At 41.8% G+C, this 22629-nt stretch overlaps 1 protein-coding gene across 1 annotated transcript in view; it reads left to right on the top strand.

Annotated features, from left to right (window-relative positions):
- The window catches only part of col18a1a (collagen type XVIII alpha 1 chain a), a 209168-nt gene that overhangs the window by 112792 nt on the left and 73747 nt on the right, over positions 1–22629 (top strand). Inside the window, exon 3 of the mRNA XM_055154234.1 lies at positions 22310–22599. Coding sequence (XP_055010209.1) covers positions 22310–22599 — 290 coding nt within the window. The remainder of the gene's footprint in view (positions 1–22309; positions 22600–22629) is intronic.

Below are 22629 nucleotides of genomic sequence, written 5' to 3'. Positions count from 1 at the left end.
GTGCAGAAGTAATGGTGCGATCGACTGACATGATACAGACAGAACAGAGGCTCTTTCTGCAGGAGACATGTGCAGTAGAGTGAAGTGACAGTGGTGCAGGAGGAACAGGAGCAGCACATACTCACACACAAGACTAGAACCTCTCACCGCTTCACTGTTTTTAACATTTTAATATATAAATCACACTGGAGTATAAGTCACAGGAAACACTCAAACCATGAAAAAATGTGTGACTTATTGTCCAAAAAAATACAGTAATAACAAAGAGTAAGAAATATAAATGGTAATAACAAATTCTAAATAAGCAGCAAAAAGATAACAAGAAATCTCAAATGTGATGTTTGTTAAGATATAGCTTCAATTGAAGGTCTTATATTATGTAAAATTGACTCTTGTGAGCTGTTAGTCATGTTCTAATGTTGTTCCCTCCTCAAAAACACACCTGGAGTTGTGTTTTGTTTCATTTATACATATTTGAGTAAACCTTTGGGTCTGGTCAAGCAGGTAACGGAGGGAAACAGGGGCAGATTTTTGACATTCAAATGTCTCTTATTCAGAAACTAGAGGAACTATTGAAATAAGTAAAGTATCAGAATGTAGGAAAGAGTTACACTCCAACAGGGTCAAGTTAAACCTGTGATATTCTTTCAAGTTCAAGACAAAAAAATTAAAAAACTCATGTCGGTAACAGAGGGAATGAAATATGCAGCACTTTTTGGGCAATAAATCCAAACAGTGATAACTCTTGGTTCTCACTTCCATATCCTTAACAAACTGGTTTGAATATTTGCTTCATATAGTTTTCTACCATATGGTACAAGATTAGGCTGAAAAACCTCTTACTTTTTGACTCATGAGATTTTTTATTAAGAAAGGTCATGGTAACGGAGGGAAAAGTAACGGAGGGAAAATTGTACAAACAAGTAGAAGGTGCAGGATTTTACATCATTTGTCGCTTTTTTTCTTCTGAATACTTTAATATTACTTCAAAATGAAAGGAAACTATTTCTATAAAAAAATATGTCAGTCCTTCCAAGCAAATTTTTTTCAAATTTTAAATTTTTTTCTGAAAATCATGTCCCTTCATCAACAGTTCAAAGATGGAATAACACAAGATATGATGAATACATCCATTTATTTACATGATTTTCAGGTCTTTGGAAATTTGAGAAATAATTTTTGTTCCATGTTTCATACATGGTCTGTTTAAAACATATGGAACTTTAGAACCAAAAATGGAACAGAAAAAAGGTCAACAGTTTCATAAACTAGAGTACATACTAGGGGTGTGCAAAAATATTGGAATATCGATATATCATATTGTTTAATGTGATGATACAGTATCGATATCGTGGGCTATTGTATCGATATATCAGCAAAAGTATTTTTACATGTGTTTTAGTAAATTATTTTGTTCCAGTGCTACAGTTTTGTTGCTTGTGGAGTGAAAGGAAACTCATTTATGCGACACATTTGACATTTTCACTGTTTTGATGATTAAAATGTTTGTGTTTCATATAAACTTTGCACAAGAAGAAGTGGTTTAACAAAGACTTTTAGTATCACAGACATGATTTAGACTTTATTTTTTATTGAACCATATCGAATCGATTTGAAATATATCATATCAAATTGAAAGTGCACTGTATCGAGATATGTATCGTATCGTGGCCTGTGTATCGAGGTATGTATCGTATCGGCAACTTCTTAATGATACCAGCCCTAGTACATATGTATCTGTTGAATACATTTTTATATCAGATGCATTAACTTGAATTTTTGGCCTTGCTGTTTACTTCTGTTTGACCGGGCCCCTTTATATTATCCAAATGCTCTGTTCTACCTTGTGATGTCATGAAGTGGTTTAGTAGTTTTCATTTTAACAGCTCCTTTTACCTTTAGTTCAGAAGAGATTGGCAATTCCAGGGCTGAAATGATCCAAATGATTCAAGTAAAGGTGTTTAAAAACGCAGCGCTTCCTGTTTTAGCGCATGACATCACAAAGTGGAACAGTGTTTCTTTCAGTCTGAGAGAAGAACTCGTGCTAAATGTGCAGGGTTTGTGTGTTAAACATGTGAGTGAAACAAAACACAACTCCAGGTCTGTTTGCGACGACGAAACGACATGATAACGGATCAGAGAGAAGCGTAACTCGAGCTCTTTAATAACAGGTTTGGGGCCTGTTTTAGTCCCGCTTCAGTCCCGCTGTAGTCCCGCTTAAGTCCCGGTTTAATCCCCGGACCCCCTCTGTGCAGATCGGAGCTCTTTAGAACGGGTGCCTGTGTGTGTGAAAAGTGCAGGAGGTAAATCTGTCGGAGCTGGCTTGAGGCGCAAAAGCTAATGCCCCTCTCCAGATCATTTATACGTCTGCTGTCATCCAGGAATGTGCATCAATCACACGGACCAGGCCAGAAAACCAAATTAATCTGGCTCTCTGTCGGGTTTAAACGCTCTGGGTCTAGTCCTGGTCTCGTTCTGGTGTAGTCTGGACTGGTTTAGCTCACGTTTGGTCCTGGTTTAATCCTGTCTAGTCCTGGTTAAATCCTGATTTACGTCGCACTGTGTATCTTTTTTCTTCCCCCGTATCTTGTTTCCATGGAGATGTTATTGCTTTGTCTGGAATGTTCTGCAGTATGGCATTAAACTTGTCTTGCTTTTATGAATTAGTCCTGGTTCGCCCTATGGGTCTAAACCTGGTCCAGTCCTGGTCTAGTTCTGGTTTAGTTTTGGTTAACTGAGACTAAGATGGAGAGAGATTAGGACTACATCAGAACTGAACCAGGACTGAGCCAGGACCAAACTGGTACCAAACCAAGACTGAACCAGGATTACACCAGGACTATACTGAAACCAGGATCTCATGAGGATGAAACTGGACCGGTGCCTTACCAAAACTAAACCAGGACCAAACTGGTACCAAACCAGGACTAAACTTGGACTTCACAATCTCTTATCCAAACCTGAATTCCACCAGGACTAACCCAGGCCAAACTGGTACCAAACTAGGACTATACAGAGACTAAACCAAGACCTTCTCAGTGACCTAACCAGACCAGGACCAAACCTGAACTCAACCAGGACTATCCCAGGACTGTGGACCCCCCGTGGACCGGTGAGGAGCCTGTTTTGTCCCGGGGCAGGTTTGGTGCCTGTTGGATTTCACGCTGGTGCAGGGCGATCACGGACAGCCCTGGATTTGCTCTGACCTCTGACCTCTGCGGGAATGAGTGAGGAGAGCCTCCGGTCGTCATGGAGACTAACAATTCAAATCTATTGTGAACTCACATCAAGGCCAAGAGGTGTCACGGGCTGGACCAGGACTAAACAAGGACCAAACCAGGACTAAACCAGGACTGGATCAAGACTAAACCAGGACTAAACCAGGACTGAACCAGGACTGGATCAGGACTAAACCAGGACTAAACCAGGACTAAACCAGGACTAAACCAGGACTGGACCAGGACTGAACCAGGACTAAACTAGGACTGGATCAGGACTAAACCAGGACTAAACAAGGACCAAACCAGGACTAAACCAGGACTGGATCAGGACTGAACCAGGACTAAACCAGGACTAAACCAGGACTAAACCAGGACTAAACCAGGACTAAACCAGGACTGAACCAGGACTAAACTAGGACTGGATCAGGACTAAACCAGGACTAAACAAGGACCAAACCAGGACTAAACCAGGACTGGATCAGGACTGAACCAGGACTAAACTAGGACTGGATCAGGACTAAACCAGGACTAAACCAGGACTAAATCAGGACTAAACCAGAACTAAACCAGGGCTGAACTAGGACTAAAAAAAGGACTGAACCAGGACTAAGCCAGGACTAAACCAGGACTGTCACAGAACTAAACAAGGACCAAACCAGGACTGAACCAGGACCAAACCAGGACTGAACCAGGACCAAACCAAGACTGATCCAGGACTAAACCAGGACTGAACAAGAACAAAACTAGGACAAAACCAGGCCTTAACCAAGACTAAACCTGGACTAAACCAAGACTGAATAATAACTAAACCAGGACTAAACCAGGATTTCACCTGGACTGAACCAGGACTAAAACTCGGTCTAACCCAGGCCTATCCCAGGCGGTCTTCATCAGTATCAGTTCCATCTTTCGTCCTCGGTCTTGGTCTTTGTTGTGGTCTGGATGTCTCTGGTCTGGACTTGAGTGAGGACCTGAAAGAGGACGTGCTGCTGTCTCATGTGGTTCATATCTGAGAACATGACACAGTTTGGAAAAAGTGTTTTAATAACAGATTCTCTCGTGACTTGGGGCTCGGGGCTCGGCTCTCGGGCTCATTTTTCTGTCCTCGTTTGGACCTGCTTCAGTCTCGCTTTAGTCTCATCACTTTTGCTCCTCTTTAGTCCTGTTGTAGTCCAGGTTTTCTAGGATTTCTTAGACTTGTTACAGACCTGGTTGCTCCTTCTGCTTTAGTCTAGGTGTTGGGCTTGGTTTAGACCTGGTTCAGTCCCGGTGTAGTTCTAGTTTAATCCTGGTTTAGTCCATGTTTAGTCCTAGTTTATTCATGCTTCAGTTTTAGGATTAGGTTTAGACCTGGTTTAGTCCCATTTTAGTCCAGCTTTTGTCTCTGGTTTAGACCTATTTTAGGTCCGGTTTAGACCTGTTTTAGACCTGGTTTACACCTGGTTTATTCAGATATTTAGTCCAGGTTTTGTCTTTGGTTTAGATCTGGTTTGGATCTGGTTTAGTCCCTAATTTAGTCCTGGTTTAGACCTGTTTTAGATCTGGTTTAGACCTGTTTTAGACCTGGTTTAATCCCTAATTTAGATCTGTTTAGACCTGGTTTACACCCGGTTTAGACCTGGTTTAGACCTGGTTTAGACCTGGTCTATATAATTTCTGGAACATTTGTCACATTTCTTGTCTGAGCCCCAGAGTCGTCACAGACCCAGGACTAAACCAGGACTAAACCAGGACTAAACCAGGTCTGTGTGTGGGTCATGTGACTAAACTCATTTAACCTTTAAATGTCAGACCTTCAGACCTGGTTTAGTCCAGAACTCTTTAACTGAATCTGCACAAGCTCAACTAATGAAAGACTTCCTCTTATTAAGGTTCAAAGGACTGGGCTATAGTCCTGGTTTAGTCCTGGTTTAGTCCTGGTTTAGTCTGGTTTATCTGGTTTAGTCCTGGTTTAGTCCTGGTTTAGATCTGGTTTAGTCCTGGTTTAGTCCTGGTTTAGATCTGGTTTAGTCCTGGTTTAGTCCTGGTTTAGACCTGATTTAGACTTGGTTTAGTCCTGGTTTAGTTCTACTTTAGATCTGGTTTGCATCTTGTTTTCATCTGTTTTTTTTTTTTTTTTGGTCTGGTTTTGACCAGTTTTAGACCTGGTTTAGTCCTGCCTTTGATCTTGCCATAGTCCTGGTTTAGTCTTTGTTTAGTCCTGGTTTAGTCCTGGTTTAGACCTGGTTTAGTCCTGGTTTAGACCTGGTTTAGTCTGGTTTAGTCTGGTTTAGTCCTGGTTTAGTCCTGGTTTAGACCTGGTTTAGTCCTGGTTTAGACCTGGTTTAGTCCTGGTTTAGTCTTTGTTTAGTCCTGGTTTAGTCCTGGTTTAGACCTGGTTTAGTCCTGGTTTAGACCTGGTTTAGTCCTGGTTTAGTCCAGGTTTAGTCCTGGTTTAGACCTGGTTTAGTCCTGGTTTAGACCTGGTTTAGTCCTGTTTAGTCCTGGTTTAGACCTGGTTTAGTCCTGGTTTAGACCTGGTTTAGTCCTGGTTTAGTCCTGGTTTAGACCTGGTTTAGTCCTGGTTTAGTCCTGGTTTAGACCTGGTTTAGACCTGGTTTAGTCCTGCCTTTGATCTTGCCATAGTCCTGGTTTAGTCCTGGTTTAGTCTTTGTTTAGTCCTGGTTTAGTCCTGGTTTAGTCCTGGTTTAGACCTGGTTTAGTTTAGTCCTGGTTTAGTCCTGGTTTAGACCTGGTTTAGTCCTGGTTTAGACCTGGTTTAGTCCTGGTTTAGACCTAATTTAGTCCTGGTTTAGTCCAGGTTTAGTCCTGGTTTAGACCTGGTTTAGTCCTGGTTTAGACCTGGTTTAGTCCTAGTTTAGTCCTGGTTTTAGACCTGGTTTAGTCCTGGTTTAGTCCTGGTTTAGTCCTGGTTTAGTCCTGGTTTAGACCTGGTTTAGTCCTGGTTTAGACCTGGTTTAGTCCTGGTTTAGACCTGGTTTAGTCCTGGTTTAGACCTGGTTTAGACCTGGTTTAGACCTGGTTTAGACCTGGTTTAGACCTGGTTTAGTCCTGGTTTAGTCCTGGTTTAGACCTGGTTTAGACCTGGTTTAGTCCTGTTAGAGAGGATCTTCTGCAGTGAACAGTAAACGTTGTACATGTGCAGTCATTTTTTATTTGATTTGATTTTTTTACATGACACATTTTCCATGAACAGGAGAAACACAGTGGTGCAGTGGTTTAGTGTTTTAGTCTCTCACTCCAGAGCTGCCAGGTCCCAGGTTCAATTCCCAGACTAAACTCTTCATCTCTGTCCATGATCATAGACAAAAACAAAACTGGAATGATTCATATGTGGAGTGAGAAGAGAAATGGACGGAGAGAGAGAAAGAGAGAAAGATCAGGTGGTATGTTGTGTTGTATGAACAGCTGCGAGAAACTATTGCTCTCAAGTTCAACTCCAGCAGAGAAGAAGAGAGAAGAGAGGGAGAGGAGAAGAAAGAAAGAGCGAAAGGAAGAGAGAGAGGAAGGAAGAAAGAGAGACAGAGGTGAGGGGGGGGGTGCGGAGAGAGGAGAAGTTGCAAAGAAGCAATAAACTGATGACGGAAAGAGACGAGAGAAGGAGAGGGTAGAAAGGAGGAGAAGAGAGAGAAAGAGAAAGGACCGATGGAAGGAGAGAGAGAAAGGTGAGTGAGGATCAGCAGCTGCCACATAAAAACATGTTTCATTCAGAGGTTTTTCCACGAGTTCTCCATCTGATTTCCCCCACATGTCTGAGCTGAATGTGTCTTGTCCTCGTTCAGACGTGAAGAGCTTTATTCTCCGATACACAGGAAGTGCGTGTTAGCATTCTATTTGTTTTTTGCTTTACTGTGATGCAAAAACTCAGGGTGAGTCATTAGGACGCTCTGAATGCAGAAAGTAAGTGAGGAAGAACCTTGGAGCAGTGCAAACTGTTGTACATGAACAAATCCTGTTTTTCATGTTTTTAAGACAAGACAAATCTGCTACAGAGACGTTAAGAAGGTGATATTTTGCTCTTAAAGGTTCTGTAAAACACAAAATGAACTCAAGTGAGTTTAAGTCATGTTCTAATGTCGTTACCTCCTCAGAAACAGAGTTGGAGTTGTGTTTTGATTCATTCACATGTTTGAGTAACTCTGCATTATTAGTCTGTCTACATCTCCAAGGTTCAGAATGCTCTGTTCCACCTTGTGATGTCATGAAGTTTAAGATTGGCAATTCCAGATCTGAAATGATCAAGAGTTTTCTAGTGAAGGTGTGTGGAGTAGAAAAACACAGTGAAGGACTTTCCATATGACATCACAATAGTGTTGCAGTACTCAAGATCAGTTTTGGTCTTGAGACCAGCTTCAAGACCGTTTTTTTACAGTCTCGGTCTTGTTTCATACTTGAGGGCATTTGGACTCGGTCTTGTCTCGGTCTTGAAAGTGTTTGGACTTGGTCTTGTCTCGGTCTTGAAAGTGTTTGGACTCGGTCTTGTCTCGGTCTTGAAAGTGTTTGGACTCGGTCTTGTCTCGGTCTTGAAAGTGTTTGGACTCGGTCTTGTCTCGGTCTTGAAAGTGTTTGGACTCGGTCTTGTCTCGGTCTTGAAAGTGTTTGGACTCGGTCTTGTCTCGGTCTTGAAAGTGTTTTGACTCGATCTTGTCTCGGTCTTAGAGGCGTTAAGACTCAGCCTTGTCTCGAACTCGAGGTCTAACACTGGATGACTGCGATTATTTTTCATTACGGCCACTGCTGCCGGCAATAAATTTGTACTGGTGTGCGAGAGCGACCGGGGCTTCTCTCTGAAGTTTGTCTGGAGCACCCTGGCTTCTCTCTGAAGTTTGTCTGGAGCACCCTGGGCTTCTCTCTGAAGTTTGTGCACTCATCTGGAGCCTGCACATCACACACACACACTCCCAGCTCACAGTTTGTCCTCAACAGTGTGTGTCCTCGTGTACCAGTGTGTATCACAGGACAGGGTCAACGTTTTAAAACATCCCACCTGTCACCATCCCATCTAATCTTCTTGGTATTTCTGTATAATTTTATTTTGATGTTGTTTTTTGAAGTGCACCACGTTTACTCCACGTCTGTAACACACACAGGCTTTGGAGAGTGGTTCAAGAGAAATGTTTAGGTTGTATTTGAGTTCAGTTTTTGAATATTTTCTGGGAGCAGGTTGAGTTTCACTTTAAATAAGATTTGGCAAGTTTTAATTTGACCAGGTTTCCAATTTCCAGTGTCTTTGAAGGGAAAAAAGTGCATTTGTATGTTCTCTATGTGTGACTAAATGAGCGATTGCTTTTGTGTGTGTGTGATTTAAACAATAAGTCTGTTACTTAGTTAGTTACTACTCAGAAGATGGTGTCATTTGGTTCTTTCAGTTCTTCTCCTTCCTGTGGCCCTCACATCCACATTCCTCAAGGTTTATTTCTGTGGTATGTGGCCGCTATTCTTTTTCCTGTTTTTTTCCTGGACAGTGAAGGCACCGTAAAGCTGTCAGGTTGGGGCGCTCAGGAAACGGACGGTCTTTGAAGGCGTCTCATACACACACACACAGAGACACACACACATGTCTCGGTCTCTGTGTGGAGGCTTAGGTCTGATGGAAGGACAGAGGAGAGGGATACTTCACTGACACTGCGGAACAAAGAGCATTCCAAAGCCTTTGTGTGGTCCTCCGGGTTTAACTCTGCCCCAAAACCTGTCGCAAACCTGATGTCCCTGAAGGAGGCTTTAATCTGAGGGAGGTGGGAGGGGGACGTGTGAGGAGGAGGAGGCAGGAGCGGACAAGGAGACAGGAAGAGACAGGAGGAGGCCGGAGGAGGCAGGAGGAGACAGGAGGAAGCAGGAGGAGGCAGGAGGAGACAAGAGGAGACAGGAGGAAGCAGGAGGAGACAGGAGGAGACAAGAGGAGAAAAGAGAAGGCAGGAGGAGACGGAAGGAGGCAGGAGGAGACAGGAGGAGACAAGAGAAGACAGGAGGAGACAGGAGAAGGCAGGAGGAGAGAAGAGGAGGCAGGAGGAGACAGGAGAAGGCAGGAGGAGACAGAAGGAAACAGGAGGAGGCAAGAGGAGAAAAGAGGAGACAGGAGGAAACAGGAGGAGGCAAGAGGAGAAAAGTGGAAGCATGAGGAGAAAGGAGGAGACAGGAGGAGACAAGAGGAGACAGGAGGAGACAGAAGGAGGCAGGAGGAGACAAGAGGAGACAGGAGGAGACAGAAGGAGACAGGAGGAGACAAGAGGAGACAGGAGGAGACAGAAGGAGGCAGGAGGAGACAAGAGAAGACAGGAGCAGACAGGAGAAGGTAGGAGGAGACAAGAGAAGACAGGAGGAGACAGGAAGAAACAGGAGGAAACAAGAGGAGACAGGAGGAGGTAGGAGGAGACAGGAAGGAGACAGGAGGAGCAGGAGAGGACAGGAGGAGGTAGGAGGAGACAGGAGGAGACAGAAGGAGACAAGGGGAGACAGGAGGAGGCAGGAACAGGGAAAGAGAAATGCATTTTTAAGGTGATAAAATGCATTATATTGTGCAATGTTTTTTGTAGAAGAAACCAGGACTAAGCTGGACTAAACCAGGACTAAACCAGGACTAAACCAGGTCTAAGCCAGGTCTTAACCAGGACTAAACTAACACTCAACCATGACTCACCTATGACCAAACCTGGACTAAAACCTGGACTTGGACTTGGATAAAAACCAGCAGAAGGTAAATTCCTAAAATGATGTGCTTGTAGGTTTTGAGTCTGTAAGAAGCAGGACACGCGGTTCCTTTAAGTTCATCGGGGTTTCTTGTTGAGGCCGACTGAATTTCGAACAACTCTTCAGAACAGCGCGTCCTCCAGAACGTCGGCTCATCTGTTTTATAAAAGTTCGCGTCTTAAGGTTATAATTTCATTTTCAAATAAAAGTTGTGTTACAGATGTGTGGAGCAGGAGACGCTTTTTACGACTCGTCTTCGGTGGAATATTTTTAGAAAACCCCGCGGTGGCATGAGATCAGCCGGGTTCTGTGTGAGGAAGAGAGGGAGAGAGGAAGAGAGGAAGAGGAGGAGGAGGAGGAGGAAGAAGGGTGAAGGAGAAAAAGAGAAAAAGAGGAGAGGGGGAGACAGTGTTCACAGATTTGCTGGAGGGCGGCTCGGCGGGCAGCAGGTCGTCACTCGCCTCAGTCTCAAGTCAGACATCAACAGATGGTACAGCTTCATATACACACGCACACACACAGGCATACACACACACACACACACACACACAGATACACACACACACACACATATGCATACACACACACACAGACTGATCACATAATTACAAGGTTACAGATGCAGGAACTATTTACAACATATTATCACACACATTATCACAATACAACTTTCTACAAGTCTGAATGTTTAAAAGAACACTGGAGGTGAAACCAGGACTAGACCTGGACTAGACCAGGACTAGACCAGGACTAGACCGGGATTAGACCAGGACTAGACCAGGACTAGACTGGGATTGAAGCAGGGCTAAACTAGAACTGAACAAGGACTAGACCAGGGCTAGACGAGGATTAGGCCAGAACTGAACAAGGACTAGACCAAAACTAGACCAAGACTAGACCAGGACTAGACCAGGACTAGATCAAAACTAAACCAAGACTAGACAAGGACTAGACCAGGGCTAGACCAAGACTAGACCAGGACAAAACCAGACTAGACTGGGACTGAACCAGGACTAGACCAGGATTAGACCAGGACTAGACTAGGACTGAACAAGGACTAGACCAGGACTAGACCAGGATTGAAGCAGGGGTAGACTAGGACTGAACAAGGACTAGACCAGGGCTAGACTAGGACTAAACCAGGGCCAGACCAAGACTAGACCAAGAATAGCCCAGGACTAGATCAAAACTAGACCAAGACTAGACCAGGACTAGACAAGGACGTGAACCAGGACTATACCAGTACTAAACCAGGCTTAGACTAGGACTAGGCCAGGCGTAAACCAGGGCTAGACCAGGAATAGACCAAGAATGAACCAGGGCTGGACAAAGACTAGACCAGAACTAGACCAGGACTGAACCAGGACTAGATCAAAACTAAACCAAGACTAGACAAGGACTAGACCAGGACTAGACCAGAACTAGACCAGGACTGAACCAGGACTAGATCAAAACTAAACCAAAACTAGATCAAAACTAGACCAGGACTAGACCAGGACTAGACCAGGACTAGACCAGGACTAGACCAGGACTAGACCAGGACTGTCATTGTTCGATTTTGTTAGTATGTGATGTTTCATTGAACTCGCTGAAGTGTTTTACATTGTGTTTTTGTGCGTTCTGTAGTGACATGTACGTCTCAGCGTCAGTATATTCACCTCAAAGTTTGACTCTTTCACAGAAACAGAAATATAAAAAATGATTCTATTTGATCAGAATCCTCAGAGCTCTCGTTTTACTGAAGTCAGACTTTACTTTATTAACAGGTTAAATACACACTTTTCACACACAGTGGCACAATGACATGGACTTTAAAAACCCAAAAGGACACTGGACTCCCACCTGATGATGTCATAAGGTGTATCAGAGTGTTGTGAGATGTGTGGAGATGTTTCTGAGGAGGACACTGCAGGGTTAAAGCCCCACTGTGGAACATTTCGTCACATTAGAACAAGGTTAAAGCTCCACTGTGGAACATTTCATCACATTAGAACACATAGGGGTTTTAAATAATATAAGTGTGAGTGATTTTGTGGGGGAAACGCGTGATTAGAATGGAAAGTATTTTTATGGTTGAGTTGTCCGGGCCTGACTGATTCTCACAGACACAGAAGGCTCCGGGCGTTTCAGCGCAGTCGCTCTAAGAAGATACAGTGAAAATACAGAACAAGAGCAGGGCCAAGACAGACTGAGGCTTAGTCCTGCTTCAGTCCTGCTTCAGTCCTGGTTTACAGACTTTTTGACTTACATTGATAAACTGTCACCCTTCTCTCTGTACCTGCTGCTGTCAAACTCATCATTTTGGCCTTAAAATGTTCATTTAACCTGCTCTACATCCAGTGTTGGGAAGGTGACTTTTAAAATGTATTCCCCTACAGATTACAGATTACATACCCCAAAATGTAGTTTGTAACGGAATCCATTAAGTTACTTAAAGTGAGTAATGTAATCTGAATACTTCGGATTACTTGATTTGCTGTAGAGAAGCAAAGACGAGGATATCGTAACATAAGAAGTTTTATCTGATAAAAGAAAATAAAAATCCCAGACTTTACTGAACCAAATTAAAAATTTTATTGATAAAAGACGAGGAAACACGGTCCACACAGCATGATTTAGTTCTGGTTTTAGTCCTGATTTTAGACCTGGTTTTAGACCTGGTTTAGACCTGGTTTTAGACCTGGTTTAGACCTGATTTAGACCTGGTTTTAGACCTGGTTTGGACCTGGGTTTATTGTCTGGCAATGAGTGGAATTACCGAGAAAAAAAACAAAAAAAAGGGATATAGCCCAAAATGTGAAAACAGGAAAATCCCGCCGTGTAATCCATTTATTTCAACAAAGTAACTGTAATCCAATTACCACTCATTGGAACAGTAACTGTAACTGAATACAGTTACTCATAATTTGTACTCTGATTACGTAACTCTGGTAATGTAATGTAATGTAATCTGTTACTCCCCAACACTGTCTACATCATCCTGTGTTTTTATTTAGCAATTTTATCCATAAATCAATTCCTATTCCTAATATGGATTTGGCTCCAAATTTGCTCTTATAGAGGCTTTGCACCGTCACGTGACTCCTATAGCAACGGTACCTACGCCGCCATGACACCGGACACACTATGTCACTGACTTCAGTAGCATCGGAGAAACACAGGCAGGTTTTGTTGTGTATAGGTGAGTTTCAGCTGACGTCATTGTTATTAAAAGCCTGCGTTGCATGTTGCGAAATATTTTGGTTGGAGGCAAGAAACACGGTAGCGTCAAACACAGTGCGTAACCTCGTGTATTTCTCCCTGATAATGGTAAATTCCTGCTGCATTATCAGATGCACAAATAGAAGCACAGAAGAAGGAAAATGTCTTTTTCGTATTCTGAGTGAAAAGAACCACTAACGGTGAATTAAACGACTTTCAAACATTCACAGAGCAAACGTAGAAGATCCTAACAAACCGTGGACTCCAACAAGTTCAACAACACATCCAGACTCTTGGAGGTTTTCATCTTTTCTGCTGTGAATGGCCCAGGAGTTTCCACCAAGTCATTGTGGATATCGCCCAAGTGAATATTTGTCCAGGTAGTTGGCGATTCCAACCAGAAATTTGGTTTGGTCCAGGCTCTGTCGGGGTTGCTGCTTATGACCAATTTCTGGTCAAATGGTCTTGGGTCCTCTGCCATTAGAGTGGATAAATAACCGGGATCAATACCCTTTACGTGCTTTCTCGCTCCATCCGTCATGTTGAATTAGTGTTTATTGCCGCCGACCAAAATAATTCCCAGCATGCAACGCGCGCTTCTGTCAATGATGAAACTCGCCTATTTGGTTGTTCTCGACGCTCTGAACGGGATAAAATGATGCATTTCTTCACTGTTCCTCTGGAAATGACTCATCAGGAGCTTAAACAAGGTAATTATCGAAAAAAAAGACAGGAATTATGTCTAGAGAACATAAACCGTGAAGAGATTTCCAATGTTACCATCAAGACACACTCACGTCACTTTCATCAAGATATTTGCTATTTAAATTGTTTCATAGTTTATTTAATGAAAGAAGCACATTTACTGAACTAAAATTTCATTAATTTATCCAGGAAAACCTGCACTAGTTTACGATTCAACAAACCCACATTGGGCTCCTATGATCAACATGGTGCACGAGTCGAAGAGTCTGTGAGCCGAACCTCGAAAGAATCGGCCATGAAAAAGATCCTCGCGAACGTTAGAAAGGTCCGCTCACGAAAACGATTAATTCTAGAAGAAATAGTTGTGGATAAGCAAGACAATAAAGAAAACATGGTCCTACGACGAGTGACATGTTTATATGTGCGCTGGAAGATCCAGTTTCTACTGCCACTCACACTGCAAATGTTTTCTTTTTACATTTTAGTTCAGTAAATGTGCTTCTCTCATTAAATAAACTATGAAACAATTTAAATAACAAATACCTTGATGAAAGTGCCGTGAGTGTGTCTTGATGGTACCAATGGGAAATCTCTTTGCAGTTTATGTTCTCTAGCCATAATTCCTGACTTTTTTTTGATAATTCCCTTGTTTGAGCTCCTGATGAGTCATTTCCAGAGGAACAGTGAAGAAATGAATCGTTTTATCCCTTTCAGAGCGTCTAGAACAACCAAATACACAACAAAACCTGCCCATGTTTCTCTGATGCTGCTGAAGTCAATCACATAGTGTGCTCGGCGTAGGCGTAAGTACCGTTGCTATAGGGGTCACGTGACTACCATTTCTTCATACAGTCTATGCTCTGAGCTGTATTACACTGTCAGGTCCTGTCCTCGGCCTCTCTGTTCTGTTTTTTAAATCTGCTTTTTCAAACTCAAACACAGCTGCCCAAGACTCTCCTCACAACACGGAGAAATCAATCACTCACAATGTGCTGAGAGGACATGTCTCGGATGGACAGAGATAGTATGTCTTGGTTTCAGAATGATGAGACATTAAGTTGCCAGTGACAGTGGAAACTATATCATTTGAATTGTTGCAGCTTCAAAATGGTACAAAATAACAGGAAAGTGAAACCCATGATCATGAGGAGGGAGGGCATCTGACACACAAGGATATATGAGGACGGGAGGGCATCTGACACACACATGACTTCAGCTATTTCTCCAAAAACACGTCTGGTCTCTGGTCTCCTCTTCGGATCAAAAGTGTGAGATGTTGATGTAAAACAAAGCTGTGCAGGTGCATGGTCCCCATGGCGCAGCAGGATGGGGCCCGTGGCGCAGCTGCGTGGTGAGGCCCTCTGGACTGGTCACACACAGAGGCCTGGGAGAGGAGCTCACATCAGATTAGAGGGGTGGAGCGGCTCTGCGGAAGATGCGCCGTCACAATGGGACAGCAGGGGGCGTGTTTGATTAAAATGAAAGAATATTTCACCTGTCAGTCATTCTCACTGAGGTCACGGTCCCGCTGCTGCAGGGGCGCTTCACTGCTCTTACATGTGCTGGTTTGGGAGAAAGAGGCAGGCTCCCATGGCAACGGAGTGATGGGCCGCACCTGGTTCACACGCTGAACGCTTTTTGAAGCTTTTTTTGTTTTTTGAGCTCAGTTTTTAACACCATATCATGGGATTTTAACCAAATAACAAGTGCAGCATATGCAGTTCAAAGGACTCAAGTAAGGGCCTGTTGGACTGTGTGAAATGAGCTGTTTGTTTTCTCGTATCCATGGAGACCGTGCAAGAGGCTATACCTAGCTAGACCTTTGAGATGCTACAGGCTTTTTACATCGTGTGTGTTCTTACACCATATGTGGCAGCAAATGTGATGAAGACCTTCCAGAAGGAAAAACTTTTAGGGAGTGGTTCATTTCATCACCAACAAAAAAAAACACTAGAGCAGAGTAAGAACGAGGCCTTTCTTGTTGTGTTCACCTGGCGCCCCCTGGAGGCTGCTGTGATGCTGCAGGACACAGAGGAGGGACACTTTTGTCTCTTCCACAGGATCTGAGTCCCACTGTGAAACTGAACTGAAACCTGAGAAAGTGTCATTTAATTTCTGTTTCAGGTAACACTTTATAATAACTACACCTTACTTAGCCTTAATAAAGCATGAACAAAGACATAATTAATAATGATTCATGCTTAGTAAATGCTTAATAAAGCATAATTCATCTTCACTTTAGAAAAGCTCTCAGAAAGACTTAACTAACAGATAACAGCTGCCTGAATGATCATTGCATTGTATTATTAGTAAATCATTCTCTCATAGTTTACTAATCATTAATAAATGCACAAATGGTTAGTTCATGAGTAATTAAGTATGAAATACTTATGAGTAACTATTTACAGCACAGGCAAATTAAGTGCAAGTGCTAATTAAGGCAGTAATTAGGTAGTTACTAAGCGTGGATCATTATTAATTAAGTCTTTGTTCATTATTAATTAAGCCTTTGTTCATGCTTTATTAAGGCTAAATAAGGTGTAGTTATTATAAAGTGTTACAGTTTCAATTTTAACATTGTTTCATTTTGTTTAGCAAAAAGACTCATTTTGCATTTTGTTCATTGTAATTTATGAATTTCAGATTCTAGATGATGTCACATTCCCGCACAGGGACAGAGACAGTTTTCCTTGTTCCGTATATTTTTCCCAATACTAGTATCAAAATTAGAACAAGTATAAGAAACATAGACTTGTACACGCCCATGGACAACCACAGAATCTACCTGCACCACTGAGGAGTACACACATACAGTATAAACAGTGTTGGGGAGTAACAGATTACATGTACTGGAGTTACGTAATCAGAGTACAAATTATGAGTAACTGTATTCAGTTACAGTTACTGTTTCAATGAGTGATAATTGGATTACAGTTACTTTGTTGAAATAAATTGATTACACCGCGGTATTTTCCTGTTTTCACATTTTGGGCTATATCCTTTTTTTTTTTTTCAGTAATTCCACTCATTGCCAGAAACTAAACCAGGTCTAAAACCAGGTCTAAACCAGGACTTAACCAGGACTTAACCAGGACTAAAGCAGGACTAAACCAGGTCTACACCGGGTCTAAACCATGTCTAACACAGGATTTAACAGGACTAAACCATGCTGCATGGACCGTGTCTCCTCCTCTTCTGTCAATAATATTTTTAAAGACTCGGCCTTTTCATTTTCTTTTATCAGACAAAACATCTTATGTGAAGATGTCCTAGTCTTTGCTTCTCTACAACAAATCAAGTAATCCAAAGTATTCAGATTACATTACTCACCTAAAGTAATTTAATGGATTACGTTACAAACTACATTTTGGTGTGTGTAATCTGTAATGTGTAGGGGATTACATTTTAAAAGTAACCTTCCCAACACTGTTTATAAAACACATGGGAATAGAAAAGAAACTTCTAACATTTAATGTGGAAAATATATTGTCTAAATCAGGCATGTCCAAACTATGGCCCGTGCAGCAAATGTGGCCCTCAGACACATTTTTCTTGGCCCTCAGGCTTCCAAGAGAATTGGCCCAAATGACCTTGCATCACTGAAAAATTACCGTTTTATTGCAAGTTTTTTTTTGGAAAATCTACCTTGATAAAGCTAATATTTAATATTTAGTGTGTGGTTTTAAGGATCTTAGCATGAAAAAAGGACTGATGGTTCATTGTAACGTGTCAAACATGCACATATTTCAATTATTCACTATACTGAGCACCAGTCTACGGCCCTCGATCAGCCCTCTGCTTTGTCTCTGTTTAGACCTGTGGCCCTTGATGAAAAAAGTTTGGACACCCCTGGTCTAAAAAAATAGTGTTTTTATTATCATCGTGGTATCAGAATCTGTATTGAGTCTATTCCTTAGTATTGAAATTAGGGGTGTCAAATTATCGCGTTAATTGCGATTAATTAATTACAGTCACATGTTTTTTAATCGGGTTAATCTTATTTTTAATCTCTAACTTTACTGTTTCTGTATGTGAGTTGCCTTATTTTAAAATCTGTTTTTATGTGTTGTTAGGACACAGTCGCACTGTGCAGTCCTGCTCCGCTCGCTTCCGCTAAGAACTGTAGCCTAATTTTTATTCCCGTTCTCGCCGCATCTGTGATAAACCTGCACACGTCTGATCTGAAAACATCACGACACAGACACAGAACAGACTCACCTTCAGCATCAACATCCCTCTGTCACAGAGAGAACACTCATATTCCACTGAGTCATGTCCTTTAGTAGAAGCTGAACCACATCAGCGACACAAGAGCATTTTTTTCTTTTCTACGCTTAGTTTATGCAAATTAGTCATGTGGTTTTTAGTTTTGTTTCTGTGAGACTTGCGCAAAGCTGCATTAAACACATGATAATGTCAAACGGGCTGATGTGGCTCTAGAGTGTTTATGTTTATATGTTGTAAAGTTGAGTTTATTTATGCAGATTAGTAACAGTAATAATGAATGATACTTATATAAAGACGTTAATGATAGTACAAAAATAATGTAATGATGAGTTCAAATGAAAATACGTCAAGTTGAAGCTTTTCTCAGCAATTTTTAGGTGAGATTAAAAAAGAGATTAATTAGATTAATTAATTACAGATCATAATTAATTAATCTCTAAATTTTTTTTAATCATTGACAGCACTAGTTGAAATGGAGTTTGAAAGGTTAGTATCGTGACAACATTATTCCCTGTTGATTCCACTGCACTTTACCCTGAAATATCCAAAAGATAAATTCACAAATGTTGAACTCTGGGCTTCAGGACAATACAGGAAGGCTGGATAAATCAGTGTGTAAGATCTTTTATTTCTCACCCAAAGCGGAAGAACGTTGAGCGGTGCATTGTGGGCTTCCTGGCTCGGCTTCAGTCTCGTGTGTGGAGTGTGTGGTCTGTGGTTTGGGCTCAGAGGAAGCCCAGCTGTTTGTTTGGAAAGACATTTATCCATGGTTTAAGATTGAACTGCACAATGTCTGGAGCAGGGATTTATGACGCTACTAAAGGCACTCGCTTTGTACCGCGTCTGCAAGATCACACTGGTTGTTATCGTTAAAGGGTCATATTTCACTATTTTCTGATCTATGTTATGATGTTTCCTCGTCACAAACAGGTCTGGAGCTGTGTTTTGTTTCATTCGCACATATTTAACACACAAATCCCACATATACAGGCTTTTTTTCTATCGAACAGAACTTGTGTTGTCATGTGGTGATACAGGAAGTGCTCCTCTGTGTTTTTAAACTCCCTTGAAACCTACCACTACATAAAGAGTTACTCAAACATGTGAATGAAACAAAAGACAACTTCAGTTCGGTTTTTGGGGAGGCAACAACATTCAACAAATCGAGACCAAGTCCATGACCTCAGGGTCCCGAGACCTGGACAAGACCAAGACCTCTCAGGGTTGGACAAGACCAAGACTCTTAAAGGCAGAGACAGAGACAAGACTGAGACCATCTTTGTAATTTTTGACATTTATTTGTATTTTACAGTTATTTTAACTGATTAATGTTCATTTAATCTTATAATAAGCCAAGCAAACTGTACTGCACTTAAACACACGCCCCGTTTTTGGATCCTCACCCACCCCACTTAATCCCAGTTACAGAAAACTGTGAAAAAAGTGAAGAAAGTGGGTAGGGTTTTAAGCCTGTTTTTTTAATTTCCTAACTGGAGATAAATTCTCTTACTGGGTTTGCAGTGGGATTTACAGCCTCTTCACATTTACCAAACGCACATGTGACAAAAACGCAAAAGATGCATTTGTGAACTATTATTTGGCAAACTTCAGCCACATCGCTGTAAGAAGTTTATTGCCGTAATGAAACGTGATCGCACTCGACAAGTGTCAGACCTCGAGTCCGAGACAAGACCGAGTCCAAGCGCCTTCAAGACCGAGACAAGACCGAGTTCAAGCGCCTTCAAGACCGAGACAAGACCGAATCTAAGTGCCTTCAAGACCGAGAAAAGGCCGAGTTCATACGCCTTCAAGACCGAGACAAGACCGAGTCCAAACGCCTTCATTTTTTTTTTCAATTTCTACGATGTCAAAAGCATTTTTAGATATCATCCGTGCATGTTTGAGTCATTTTTCAACCTCTCCCTGCTCTTATTTTCCTATTCGAACCATCCTTGTAAATGTAAATGTACAAAAACACGATACAAAACTGTCCACAGCAGCTGTACAAACCTGTTGTGATGTGCAGGAGTTTCGTTGATGGATGAACGCTGATTGTGTTGTAATTGCGCTCTGAAGGGGGAGCTACTCTAGTTAAAATTGCACATTCAGAATAGTTTTGGGGGATAATCCTGTTGGAGGGTCTTTGTGTCAGTGGTGTGTGTTTCAGTTTGATCTTTTATTGTCTGTTGTTTAAACTCTGTTGTGGAATGTGTTTTTGCGAATGCTCCACTTGTGTCCCCCTCCCTCACTGCCCCCTGTGTCCTGTCCAATCAGAGCCCTGCTTGCTGCCCTGTACCCCCCCCCCTGTTTAAAACCACTGAGCCCACTGAGCAAAAAACAATATCACACACATACACAACAATAACACACAACAAATAACAAACATTATCTTCTGAATGGAAAAAAGTCCTCAAAATGTTGGATATAAATGGAACACACAGAGATTTCTGAATTTCTATTAGTTAACTCTGAGAACTCTTCAAAATTCAACATGGTGGCTCCTGCTTTTTTGGATCAAGTTTGACATTTGACAGTTCAAAGATCGATCGTACTTGTGTTACTCTCCTTGAAATTACTCCTGCAGTTCACCCACTTCTGTGACAGACTCTTTTGTGGCCTCTGCAGATATAAATGTGATGTTATGCTGATGTTATGCTGATGTTATGTATATTAGGGAGGTCCTTATCCAATGGTAAAAAAAAATAAAAGTTAAAAATCTCTCTCTGAGCCTCTACATATTTAGCATTAAACTAAAAAAATGGGGTTTGCAAAGTTTCACAAAGATCCATGCATATTTAAAGGAGCTCAAAGATCTTCTGTCATTGTGGCTTCATTCCTGCTGAAGTCCTGAAGGAAACACAATTAAAGAGTCACATTTTTACAACATAATCTCCTGTTCACTCAACAGACACATGCATTTGTGACTTATGAAAGAAAACATGATATTGACTGACAGAAAACATATTTTATTGATGCTAGTTTTTGTGCTAAGACATTAAGTGTGAAGTGTTTGAGAGACTCTTGAAAGTTTGATTCATGCTGGGTTCACTAGTGCTTCATGCTTCCACTGTATTTCCTCCCAGACTCGTGTCAGTGTCACTGCACCATCATCTTCTTAGGAATTCACCTCAGCCTATTCAATTTGAGTTTGGATGGTAGTGGATCGACTAACGAGTCTCTTAGACATAAATCAGGAGAGTCAAACTCAAATCCACAGAGGCCAACATTAAAAACTGGGACTAAGTCATGGGCCAAACTAAATATTTACTGAAAAATTTCAACAACATCTGCATGTTTTCTCTTCTTTCGAGATATGTAATGTTAAATCTTTTCTTATTCAAATAAATGTTTAATAATAGTTTTGCTTAAACATTGAATCCAGAACAAGCAGAATATAAAATAATAACAACATTTTAAATAGTCGGCGGGTCAGCTCTAATACAGATTTGATATGATCTTGTGGGCCAAATATAATTATATTGCGGGCAAAATTTGGCCCCCGGGCCTGAGTTTGACATGTTTGACAGAGGCCTTGTATAGTACAGGAGCACATGATGATCATGATGAATTTCACTGAAAATGCATCAGTTATAGAAACTTCCGGGCATTTGAGCTGTCTATAAATATGAATGTATTATCATCAAACTTTAAAGACCACAAGTTCTCCTCAATTGGAGCATTTTGGGAAGGTAATTTTAAAAGTTCATAAATAAGGATCACCTTAATGCACACGCCGCTAATTTGAACAAAAGCACAAATCCACTCTTGTGAAACGTTGCTTTCTGAACTGTTCATGTAGAAACAATGTCCGGGATTCTAAAGACACTTAATTGGATCCTGATTTTGGCTGATTTGAGCACTTTAGTTTTTATTAGGATTAGGATGTTCAGTGATGTCATTCTGGATCTGAGTCCCAACCTCCGCCAGCGACTGGAGCGCAGCATAAGGCTGCTTTACAGAGCCAGGTGCATCGTGGGAATCCAAATCCATTTCATCTGCATGTATTTATTTACTTGGACAATAAAAATATCACGCTAGGCTCATGTGTATAACATCCCCAGATGGCAGAAGTACTTACAACAACATATCTGTAACTATTGTACCACCCATTCACATGAGAAATTTACTTGGTTCATTTAAAGTGAATTTTAGCCACAGTTTGCACTATTCACAGTGAATTTGTGTCTTTTAGAACTCTGTTGCTCAGTGGACTCTTGGTTTAATTCCAAATGAGTGTATTTTTCTCATATATTTCCTGTTGTTTCCAGAGGAGAGCGGCGTGTCTCTGCTGGAGCTGATCGGAGACCCTCCCCCAGAGGAAATCTCGCGAGAGTTCGGCCCCGACAACACGCCCGGATACGTGTTTGGCCGCGACACCAACACGGGACAGCTAGCTCGCGCGCACCTGCCCAACCCGTTCCACCGCAACTTTGCCCTCCTCTTCCACCTGAAGCCCACCACGGACCGAGCGGGGGTGGTCTTCTCCGTCATCAACGCCCAGCAAAACCTCATGTACGTGGGGGTCAAGCTCTCCCAAGTCCAGGGCAACAACCAGGAGGTAAACCAAATATATCAAATAACGTTCACA

The sequence above is a fragment of the Boleophthalmus pectinirostris genome, unplaced genomic scaffold (genome assembly GCF_026225935.1).
Source record: "Boleophthalmus pectinirostris isolate CB_2022bp ecotype Guang Dong unplaced genomic scaffold, ASM2622593v1 HiC_scaffold_1, whole genome shotgun sequence".
Lineage (NCBI taxonomy): Eukaryota > Metazoa > Chordata > Actinopteri > Gobiiformes > Gobiidae > Boleophthalmus > Boleophthalmus pectinirostris.
The sequence above is the reverse complement of the archived record's forward strand: the minus strand, read 5'-3'. Positions and strand labels throughout refer to the sequence as shown.